We start from the raw sequence: 12,377 nt of genomic DNA on the forward strand, positions 1-12,377 counted from the left end.
CCCTCCCACACACAACCCACACATTAACACCTCCATACAAACCCCACACACTAACCCCACACCCTGACCCCACCCAAACCCCACACCCCACGCACCACCCACACCCTGACCCCACACACCCCCACCACCCACACCCTGACCCCACACACCCCCCACACACACTGATCCCAAACACACACCCTACACACCAACCCCCTGCCACACATACACCCCACCCACCATACACACACACCACCCTACACACACACCTCTACCCATACACACAACCCAGCCCCGACACACACCCCGCCCCCCCACCTCCCACCCACAAACACCCAATACACACACCCCATCCCTACATATATACACAACTAACACTCACCCCACACAACCCACACCCGCCAAAAACACACTCCATTCCCGCACACACACCCATCCCCCCAGCCCCCCACACACACCCCATACGCTCACCCCACACGTACCCGTATATCCATCCCACACCCCCCAACACACACCCACTCCTACCCACACACCCCAAACCCCACAACCACCCACCCATGACCCCCGCACACACCCACCCCCTCCACACACCACCCCCATCCGGACACATAACCCCACACACCCCACCCCTACCCACAGATACACACATCCCATCCCCCCATACCACATCCCACACACACTCCACCCCCACACAATCCCAAAGCCACACACACACACACACACACACACACACACACACATCCTCCACACCCTCCATCCACCCACACACACCAGCCCAGGAGTGGCACGGACCATGGAGGGAGGGGTCACAGACCCCACCTCCCAGGAGGGGGAGGGACCAGGTGCAGGGTCTGAGGGGGTAAGGCTGAGCGGTTTCCCGGGAAGTTCCAGGGAGTTGAGGATTTAACAGACGGCTGGCAATGTGCCGCTCACCCACTTTCCACAGCTCGCAGCTCATGTGGGAGGGGGTCCCATTGGTTGGCCTTGAGTTTATAAACATTGTCTCCCCTGTCTACTTCACCAGCCTCCCCCCACCCCTGCACCTGCTGGGATCTTGCTGTGCTCCTTTCCCAAGCCCAAGGGTCTGGAGAGTGGCTGCCCTCTCAGAAATTCCCACCTTGTGGAACCGCCCAGCTGCCTCTGGGCCTGTCAGTCAGCCCCCTGTCTGTGGAGGAGCTGGGGCAGGGGGTGCTGAGGTTGGACTGGACACAGTCCCTGCCACATTTCATCTCTACAGAATGAAGCAGTGCAAAGGAGGCCATTTGGTCCATTCTGCTTGTGCTGGCTCTTTGGTGGATCAGTCAATTCAGTTCCTTCCTCTCCTTGACCCTCCCCTGTCGCCCTTCAATGAAGTTTATTTGTTACAAATCAAAATGTTTTCAATGCAGCACATTCCACATCCCAGCCATAAGTATCTAAAAGGTTCTATTGACGATTGTTAAATATCTTCACTTATTTAAAGTGAAAGGTGAATAGGTGTTGTGCATTGACCAGTTATTTACACTAGCCTGTGTATTATCTTAGAAATAGGAGCAGGAGTAGGCCATTCAGCCCCTCAAACTTGCCCCCCTGTTCAATAAGATGATGGGCAAACTGTTCCAGACTTCACGCCTCTATAAATAGAATCCCTACAGTGTGGAAGCAGGCCATTTGGTCTGTCAAGTGCACACTGACCCTCTGAAGAGCATCCCATCCAGACCCACCCCATTCCTGTAACCATGCATTTCCCATGGCTAATCCATCTAACCTGCCCATCTTTGGACTGTGGGAGGAAACCGGAGCACCCGGAGGAAACCCTCGCAGACGCGGGGAGAATGTGCAAACTCCACACAGACAGTCGCCTGAGGGTGGAATCAAACCTAGGTCCCTGACACTGCAAGGCAGGGTGCTAGCCACTAAGATGCCCCTTTTAAATGCTGTCTTAATCTATCCTTGAGTATTCAATATTTAATTGAACTTTTAAAAATAAATCCACACAAGAAGTAGGAGTCGGCCATGAGTGATTTGGTTGTGACCTCAGCACCATTTTCCTGTCTGCCCTGACCTTGTCTCTCTCAATGATCAAAAATCTGTCTAACTCAGCCTTCAAAATCTCCTGTGAACCATCCTCCAGGGCCCTCAGAAAGAGAATTTCACAAGCCCAACATCTTCCAAGGGAAAAAAAAATTCTCCTCATCTGCCTTAAATGGGACCTGTAATTTCTAATCTGTGTGCCCATTTAAAAATCTACTGGTACTACACAAAACTGTAAGGAGTGTCAAAAACATTCAACTGTTCTTTAGAGAAGAATATCTACTGTATGTAGCCAACTGGGCCTGTATGTGTCTCCAGACCTACTCCAACATTGTTGGGTTCAGATATACATCCCTATGACTAATTTATTCTTTAAAAAAAATTAAAGGGCACTGGAAATTTGATTTTTTTATTCTTATTCTCCCATTTCTTCCCTCCAGGGTTACGTTCATAACTCTGAAAATGCAAACCAGTTTTATCACGGGCAAACCAATCAAGATCACTCGCTGTTTGCCAATCTGAACCAACAACTGATTAACATGGGATTTCCGCGTTGGAATCTGGGAAATCAAGTCATTGAGCCACTCGTCTCTGTCCTCTTGATTCTGTTGCTAATGATGTTCGGAATGCGTGGTCTTCTCCTCATTGGTGGGCTGTACCTCTTTTCCCGATTTTACTCAGCGGTAATTCAGTGAGTTGCAGAGGCTTTTTTTATTTGACTCTGTACAAGTCTACGTGATTTTTTTTTCCTTTTTCTTCCTACTTATAAAACTGGTGATCCAAAAATATTTACAGTTGACTATATATATTAAAACAAAAGAAGAGGGATTGTTTAAATGCCAATTGTCTGGGATTTCTGCTGATTTTTCCCCTTTGGATTCTCATCGAACAACTCTTGCACAAAAGTGGACTCTGGGAAAAACATTATTCCTTGTTTATATTGTTTTAATTGCAACTACATTGTTGACTCTGTCGTTTGCTGAGTTTGTTCAAGTTCACCAGTCAGAAAAATAGAAACTGGTATGCTGGTGGACGTGGTGTTACCAGGTTCACACATGTCCTGTAGGGAAGCATTTCCTTACAGATTTCCTTACCATCGGCTACAATTTCCCATCCAGAAACCCCAACACCTTGATGTGAAACTATATCACCATTCCTTCACTGAAGCTGAGTCAAATTCCTCCCTAACATCAGTATGGACTGCAATGGTTCAAGAAGGCATATCACCATCACCTTCTCGAGGGGCTAATAGGAATGGTAATATGTGCAGGTGAGCCAGCAACATCCCATGAAAGTTAAATTTTTAAAACCCCAGTCTGACCTACAAGTGACTCCAGTCCCATACCAATTTGTTGAATTCTGACTAATTCTGAAAAGGTTCCCACACACCACTGCATCATCTCATTGTTCCCAATGCTCAGAATTCATGATAGGCTTCAGAGATGGATGTTCAAAATCCAACTGAGAGAAACCCTGGATAAAAGCTATTGATATACTGCAGGGTAGTTGGTGGTAACAAAGTTAGCGTCTCAAAATCGAATCTTTGGACTTGCATCAAACTTGCTGATGGAACAAATGTCATTTTTCTGGCACTGAAAAGTTGATGAATTTCCTGGGAATTAACTGGATAAAATTTCACCCATTTTCACCTATGGTCAATTTTAATTGAAACTCCCTCTGTAATTTCATCCCCTGCCTCTTGCTCCATTTTCTTTCAAGTATGTCACCATAAACCCTGCCCTCCCTCAACGGTAACTTAATTTTCTTACAATGTTTCTAAGTACAATTTCCAAACCCCCTCACTAACCCATGCCTTTGCTGATTCCGTTCTGAACATGGAGCCTGATGATTGACCCCAGGAAAGCCTCTAACTCCTGCTTACGCCCTCACTAAGATCTCAGCCTACCCAGTTCCTGCAGTGTTGAGGAGAATCACCCACATTACCTCCAGCTCCAATATGTTGCAAGGAAGTCCCAACTACATCTGACACTTTCCTCGCATTGTGAGGTGCAGTGACAGCCCCAGCGCAGGATGTTTGGATTCCGCCCGACAATTTTTGCAAACTCTTTGGGTGGTTCCCTGACTGAGTGGCCGGGTTAGAGAGTGGACTGTACCTTTCCCAACCACTGTGATTGCGTAGGCTTGCAACTGAGCCACCCAACCTCATCAGCCAAGGTGCAAACTCTGGCACAACATCTTCACAGTACTGTGCATTTGGACATCACCGAGCTGCACAGTTGCCCTCTGGAGGTCTCTCTGCTGGGCTGCTAAGGTCCAGAGTTTTCCTTCATATTCCCAATGTGTCCCCTGTGCTCTTGGCTGTATGGTGCCAGTTTCAATTGAGCCAGTGGAGAAATGAAATGAAGGTTGATTAGTCCTCATTCAGTTGAATTGCATGTTCATTAATTTGGACCTCTCCTCAGGGTGATGGGTGCCTTTGCTTCACCAAAAATTTCCCCCCTTCAGCCAACTCTGATCAAAAGTCACATGACACCAGGTTATAGTCCAACAGATTTATTTAAAATCACAAGCTCTCAGAGCTCTGCTCCTTTGTCACTTGAGAAAGGAAAAGCGCTCTGAAAGCTTGTGATTTTAAATAAACCTGTTGGACTATAACCTGGTGGCATGTGACTTTTGACCTTGTCCACCCAGTCCAACACCAGTATCTCCACATCAAGCCAACTCTGATGAACTAGAATGGTACAAAGATTCTTAGACTGAATATGAATGGGAAATCTTTACAAACAACAGTTTATAAATTACAGAAGACCAACAATTTTAGTATTGCTAAACTAAGACGCAATTTCTTGAATTTTTCGTCTGGCACACATCAGGACATTTTGCAAGAATACAAATTCAAGGGGAAAATCAACATTGTACACTGCATGAGAGTAAAGGGCTCATTTGTTGCCAAATGAAGTCTGGTTGGTAGAGGCATTGCTGATATGCTGATTGACAGATAATCGCCAGGCTTTGTTAAATTTGAGTTTGAATTTTTATTTTTGTGAAATGCCCTGATTGCGAGAGGAAACACTTTGACAAAATGTGTCTTTTTTCAGCAGTAGCAAGTTTCCATTTTACCAAGTGACTATTAAAAGACAAACAAATAAATCTTATTGTATCTTGTATAATATAAACAATGCACAGTATGATTGTATATTTGATTATATCTGATTTTTTTGACACTTTAAAAACTTACATATTGGAACATGTCACTGAAGAATTTGGGTATCTTTGCTGCTTTTTCTCAGAGTCGAGTGATCTTTGGCTTTTCGTTTTGAATAAACTTCACGGGGGGGAGCAGTTTTGCAGAGCAGAATTTTTCAAGAATGGATAGGAATTAGAGAAATAACTAATTATTGAATAAAAGTCTTTCTGGTTCTTCAGTCTTTCCTGTCAGTGTTTCATACTGTGGTGCGTTGGGGCTTCTTGAAGTAACTTAAGGATAATAAAAGTAGTACCAGGCTTTGGAACATAAGAATATTTGCATGCAACTGAGGTAGAATCAGCTTTACAATATAGGGGCAAGGCTAATCAGCCCATCATTCCTGTTCTAGTTGCAAGAGCCACCATTCAGGTCCCCTTTCTCCATAGCCTTTTCAGATTGTCTTGTTGTTTACATATTTAACATGCCTGCAGTTCGTGAAAAATATATTTTCATTAGAAAATAAAAGCAAATAAATATAAGAGTTATAGAGTCATAGAGTTGTACAGCATGGAAACAGACCCTTCGGTCCAACTCGTCCATACTGACCAGATATCCTAAATTAATCTAGTTCCATTTGTCAGCATTTGACCCATATTCCTCTAAATCCTTCCTATTCTTGTACCCATCCAGATGCCTTTTAAATGTTGTAATTGTACCAGCCTCCACCACTTCCTCTGGCAGCTCATTCCACACATGCAACATTCTCTTAGGTCTCTTAAAGCTTTCCCCTCTCACCTTAAACCTATGCCTTGTAGGTTTGGACTCCCCTACCCTGGGGAAAAGACCTTGGCTATTCATGCTATCCACGCCATTCATGATAAGAGTGAAGCAAATGAAAACATACCAGCAAACTGAGTTGAGGGGAGTGTAGACGGGGATGTTGGTAGTAGTCAAAAAACATTTTAATCAGAAGTTGGCAATTGAAATCCTATTTTAAATTGTGCTCGTTGGCTCCTGTAGAAAGACCTGTTGGTCTATCTGCATCCTTAACAAGGAATATGTCACTTATTTATCAGCAAAGGTTCTACTGATTACTGGCTGGAATCTGATTACAGATTCTGAGGATCCATCTTTACATTTGGTATTAACATGCTCCAGAACTTTTGAAAATATATCTTCACTACAAATACCCACATGCCCAATCACGTTATACTTGCTAAATAAAAACCGAAAGAACTGCGGATGCTGTAAATTGGAAACAAAAACAGAAGTTGCTGGAAAAGTTCAGCAGGTCTGGCAGCATCTGTGAAGAGAAATCAGAGTTAACGTTTTGGGTCCAGTGACCCTTCCTCAGAAGACCCTTCCAGTTCTGAGGAAGTATCACTCGACCTGAAACGTTAACTCTGATTTCTCTCCACAGATGCTGCCAGACCTGCTAAGCTTTTCCAGCAATTTCTGTTTTGGCACCTTATACAGCCATTAGGTTGCTGTAGTTATAAGAACAGAAATCTATCTTTGGATATGAATCTTGCCTCATTTGCACACCAACTTCGTCGTCATCATCTTTGGGCTTAACCCGTTTGACCCCCACATTGATTGACACCAATACAGATTGGAATCGATCTACTTATTACACTTTCCCTTCAGCCCCCAGTTCTGTGTCCTGTAAGCAAACTCCTCTGAGTTACATTCATTTTTTACAAAGCCAACTTCCTGATGATTTCTTTGTTAAGCACTCTGGGTTTGGCTGTGGTGAATTTCACAGTCACTTTGCCAGTAGTGCACATAACGTAGGAATAAAGACAAGTTTAAAGAAAAGGTTTTAAAGTTTAAGCTGTTATTAGGATTGTGTGCTTCTCCTCTCAATAAGGTTTTGCCTGTGTTTGTAGAATTGAGTCTATTGTGGAGAGGAAGACTCACTGGAGTATAATCTGGTCCCAAAACCAGCAGACCTGCAATGTACTCAGCTATTGCCTGGGACTCGAAGCATACAAAGGTTAAACAACAGTGAAGACAAAAGCTACCAGACCTGCACTCTGCACATTAAGCAGCAGTGACAATTTACAATGACCGTGCTTTCAATCAACAGATTAGAGTTTGTTCAGGTCTATAAACTACAATTGCAAACAAAGACCAGGACAATGACGCTCTGTGAAATGTTGATGTTTCAAATTTAAGTTCAGCTCACTGTTTTGTTATTTTCATGAATACTCTCTTGTGCCTCTCCCCCACCAACACCCACAAAACCTTCTTTGGAATTTTAATTTAATTTAAAGTAGGGCTCCAATTGTCAGTTCCTGACTGAAATATTCCTAGATTGCTACTAACATGACTGCTCTGAAACTCATCCACCCTCCCCCTCCCTCATCTATCCTATCCCCACCTCCCCCCCTCAGCACTCTGCTCTTTTTCTACTTGCTTCACTTTTAATTCAATTTGGGAATGTGAGTGAGATTATTTCAGGCTCCATGGCATTGCCCTAAAGCAACCCCACTGTTTGCTGAGCCCAGTGTTTCACTCTGGAGTTAATTCAGTTATTTCCCAATTTTTACAGCAGCAAAGCTTTCAAACATGTGAGAAAATCAATAATAAATCAATCCCTGGAGTCTCCCATTTTTATAACTTGTCAAAACATTGTTCATTGATCAAAAGGTAGCTATTTTAGAATTTGAGGTTGGTTGGCTCGCCGAGCTGGTTTGTTGTTCCGCAGACGTTTCGTTACCGTGCTTGGTAACATCCTCAGTGCAGCCTCTGATGAAGCGTCGGTGTGTTTTCCTGCCTGGCTTTTAAACTCTGGGGTCCATTGCGATGGATTGCCTCACTTCCGGGTTTCCTCCGTAGTGGAATGCATATGGAATTTAAAAGCCAGGCGGGAAAACACACCGACACTTCATCAGAGGCTGCACTGAGGATGTTACCAAGCACGGTAACGAAACGTCTGCGGAACAACAAACCAGCTCGGCAAGCCAACCAACCTCAACACCCACAACCCGAGCTACAAATCTACTCCAAAACCTTATTTTAGAATTTCTTTTGAATGAACATTAGACTTTAGAAGTATCCTACTACAAGAATTCCCCCACAGTGCTACGAGTATGTACATCTCGGCCAACGTACATTTTGGAGTGAAGAAGGATGAGAGGTGACTTGATAGAGGTGTACAAGACGACGAGAGGCATAGACAGAGTGGATAGCCAGGGCGGAAATGACTATTGCAAGGGGGCATAATTTTAAGGTGATTGGAGGAAGGTATAGGGGAGATGTCAGAGGTAGGGTCTTCACACAGAGAGTGGTGGGCGTGTGGAATGTGCTGCTGGCAGCGGTAGTGGAGTCAGATACTTTAGAGACTTTTAAGCGACTCTTGGATAGGCACATGGAGGATAGTAAAATGTAGGGTATGCAGCGTAGATTGATCTTAGTTGGATAATAGGTCAGCACAACATCGTGGGCCGAAGGGCCTGTACTGTGCTGTACTGTTCTATGTTCTATTATAATATTTGTAAATTGACCAATGTCAGCAGAGTGGAGACAATTTGTGAGGAAGCAGAACGGGTTATACATAGTGGAGAACTTGTGCCTTTACCCTACACGAGTCAGTTTGATTGTTCAAGTGGATTATATGCTGAAGACAGATCTCGTCATATTGCTAAATATTGTTGGTGTAGAACAAGGTGATGTGAGTATTTAAACTATCATATTATAGAGTCTGCACCGACCAGTCTACACTAATCCCACTTTCCAGCACTTGGCTCATATCCTTGAATGTTATGACATTTCTATTACATATTCAAGTACTCTTTGAAGGTTATGAGGTTTCTCACCTCAGCTATCCTCCCAGGCAGTGCATTCTAGACACGCACCACCCTCTGGGTGAAAAACACTTTCCTCAAATTTGTCCTAAACCTCCCACCCTTCACCTTAAAATTATGCCCCTCATCAAGTGAAGAGAAACAGCTGCTTCCCATCCATAATATTCATGTCAGTCCTAATCTTATACACCTCGATCAAGTGCCCCCCTCAGCCTTCTCTGCTCTAAAGGAAACAACCTGAGCTCATCCAGCCTCTCTTCATTGTTGAAATACTCCATCCCAGGCGACATACTGGGACATATCCTTTACACCCTCTCCAGTGCAATCACATCCTTCCTATAGGTGGTGCACACAGTACTCAGCTGTGGCCTTAACAAAGTTTTGCAGAGGTCCAGCATAACCACTTTACAATCTATGCAACAATTAATAAAGGCCAGTGCCACCCTATAAAGAATGATCATTGGGATCTCAAGTGCCTTTGCAAATAGTTTAATGGGTTTGTAATTGTGCCACATTCCTTCAGTTAACTGTGAGGTCTAACTTAACAGGAACCTCTGCTCATTGACATGCAACAACTTTGCTCTAAGGGTATGACTCAGATTTGAGAAAGGTTGCTGCAAGTCTTTCACTGATTGACAGGCCCTTCATTGCAAATAGTTTTTCAAATATCATCAGAACTGATGCACTCTATTACAATCATATTGAGTCATGTAAAGCACGGCTATTCTCCAATCTACACGTCTCTGAGTTATAGGCCTGAGTCTCAAGTGCCAATTTAATCAAGTTTCATGGTGGATTTTGTGAGGCATAGTGAGTTTTCTTGCGTTATTTTCTCAAACTTGCCTCAATAAGTACCTACCTGCTTCTGTGATGCCCCACTTGTCTGATGCTAGCCCGATTCTCCCACTTACTGCAGTCAGAAGAACTCGCCACTGCTGTAATATTCCAGAATGGACCAGCACCCCTGGCATAGCACCATCTTTAAAATGTGGACCAGTGTCTGGAGTTATCCTGTGTGGTTCGTGGTGATTGCCCTGGATGTGGCCTGTAGGAGAAGTTTGAAGCCTCACTTTGCAGACGGGAATCTGGAGTTTCCTGCTGGACAGGATTGTACATAGGAGGGTTGTCCTCTTCCCCAAGGACCAGCAGAGAAGGCCCCAACACCAGACCTTGCTTGGTCTGGTCTGAGGATGCCACACCACTCAGTGTGGGTCTGAGCCATCTGGAGGAACACTCAACTGTGCAGGAAGGAGGTCAGTGACCTTCCCCACTCAGCAAAGGTAAGTGCTACCACCTTGTTTCTGCTCCCTCACCCTCAATCTGTCTCTACTACTGCACCCACCTCTCACAAGGCTCATGCTCTACCACTCTCACTATCAATGCAACATCTTGCCCACTCAGCCTCAGCCCCCTCAAACCCACACACTGCTAACTCTGCATCGTCTCTGTGTTGCCTACTCATTCACCCGGGACACCTCACCACATTTCTCCTGCATACTCCAGCATTAACAGCGTGTGATCCACTTTCATCACTCTTAATACCTGCCCCCTCTCTCCCTCATTCCAGAAGAAAATAGCCCACAATCAGACAGAAAGTGTCAGGACATTTGGTGGTCTGCCTGACCTTCAGCTTCCTACACTGCCTTGTGGAGAGGATCCTGGCTCTGACAGTTCTCATTTTGCTGACTGGCTATGTCCAAGCCCCTGGACTGGTATCAGAGGCTGCCCTTGATGTACTGTTCCTGGAGCCCTTGACCAAAGGCTATTTCCCAGGACTTGACTAGAGGAATGCTGCCAACCACAACAAGCTTCCTGGTTTTGTGTCTGTGCTAAATGATAAGGCAAAACAGGAGTAATGTGAGCCTAGTATCTCTGGCTGAGGGGACAAGGCACAAAAAGGCAAGGCGAGGCAGGGATGATATGAAAGGTCCAGGGAGGCTTAAGGAGAGTGAGTATGAAAACAGCAAGTGATATCCAGCCTGGTTTAATCCACGAGCAGGTCACGAGGCAGTGGGATTGCAGTTCTAGTTGTCAGTGCACCCTGAGGGTGCAACTTGGCCAAATGAAAACATGGTTCAAGGGGATGGAAGGTGTCCCATATGATACAAAGGGGCTGGCAAGTATCCGATTCCTAGGTCCATGGATGCAGCGTGCTGGTTGCCCTTGCCCATAGAGTGTGCCCTGAGATATCGGTGCAATGTTTCCATTTCCAAAGGCACAAGCTGGGAGTTTGGTTCCCACTCAGACTTTCATGTCGAGAATTTTTAGTTTCTAGTTACCTTGCAATGGGTGTAGGAAAGGAAGCTGTATATTAATGAGCTAAGATCAGCAGTTAATGAGGCTGACACCCTGTTATAATCCCTGTTAATAGGCCTTTCAATTTAGTTTTAACATCCAGTAATCTGTTGGAAAATGCAACTCTGCTCCTGATGTTGAGAAAGGCCTGTTGAACTTCTCATCCAATTCTCCCAGATTTCTCACCTTAGCCCATGCTGTTTAGGCCACTGTAAGATTCCTCCCTGAATGTTAATTCTGCAATCACAGAATCCTTACAATGTGGAAACAAGCCATTTGGCCCAAAAAGTCCACACAAACTCTCTGAAGTGCATCCCACTCAGACTCACCACCCTCCACTCTAAAAACTGAAAGAACTGTGGATGCTGTAAATCAGGAACAAAAACAGAAGTTGCTGGAAAAGCTCAGCAGGTCTGGCAGCACCTGTGAAGAGAAAATCAGAGGTAGCATTTCAGGTCTGGTGACCCTCCACTATAACCCTGCATTTCCCACAGCTAATCCACCTAACCATGGACAGTCCACGTAACCCACACAGGTCTGGACTGTGGAAGGAAACCCACTCAAACACAGGGAGAACATGCAAACCCCACACAAACACCCAAGGCTGGGATCGAACCCAGGTCCCTGGTGCTATGAGGCAGCAGTGCTAACCACTGAGCCATCATACTGCCTGTGAGAGATCTATATGTGGATATCGTCTTTGGAAATTGGATTTTAAAATAGAAGTAGAATGATTTGGCCAGTTTTGTGAAAAAAAATTAAAAAAGGATAGAACATCATTTAGACAGTGACCTAAATACATAATTTCTATGAATCTGACTTAAGTCAGTTGCCTCATGCACCCTTGTGTTGTTACTGGATAAAATGCTTATCCAGCTTGGTTTAGGACAGGCAGAGTGAACAGAACAAAGCCATTTGTTACACTTTGATTTCAGAGCAGACAAATCAATACTTTCAGTTCATTTCAAAGGAAATAAACAAATACAATTTAGTTCAGTGGAGCTAGTCACTTCAGCAGAAGTGTTTTCTAGTCTGTAGCATTTCCAAACCAGTGGGTTTATACAGAAGTCTTCAAATTGTTAGATACTAAATAAAAACCAAAAAAACTGCGGATGCTGTAAATTAGGAACAAA

General features: G+C 44.5%; 1 protein-coding gene across 2 annotated transcripts in view; it reads left to right on the forward strand.

Annotated features, from left to right (window-relative positions):
• The window catches only part of LOC125486871 (protein FAM241B-like), a 17,725-nt gene that overhangs the window by 607 nt on the left and 4,741 nt on the right, over positions 1-12,377 (forward strand). Inside the window, exons 2-3 of one of the 2 annotated variants that reach the window (XM_048616388.1) lie at positions 2,433-2,683; positions 7,030-7,164. In XM_048616388.1, the coding sequence (XP_048472345.1) occupies positions 2,433-2,683; positions 7,030-7,141 (363 nt within the window). In that variant the 3' untranslated portion in view covers positions 7,142-7,164. Of the gene's footprint in view, positions 1-2,432; positions 2,684-7,029; positions 7,165-12,377 lie in introns of those variants that run through there. The other variant, XM_048616387.1, reaches the window with a different exon arrangement.

The sequence above is a fragment of the Rhincodon typus genome, chromosome 34 (genome assembly GCF_021869965.1).
Source record: "Rhincodon typus isolate 14 chromosome 34, sRhiTyp1.1, whole genome shotgun sequence".
Lineage (NCBI taxonomy): Eukaryota > Metazoa > Chordata > Chondrichthyes > Orectolobiformes > Rhincodontidae > Rhincodon > Rhincodon typus.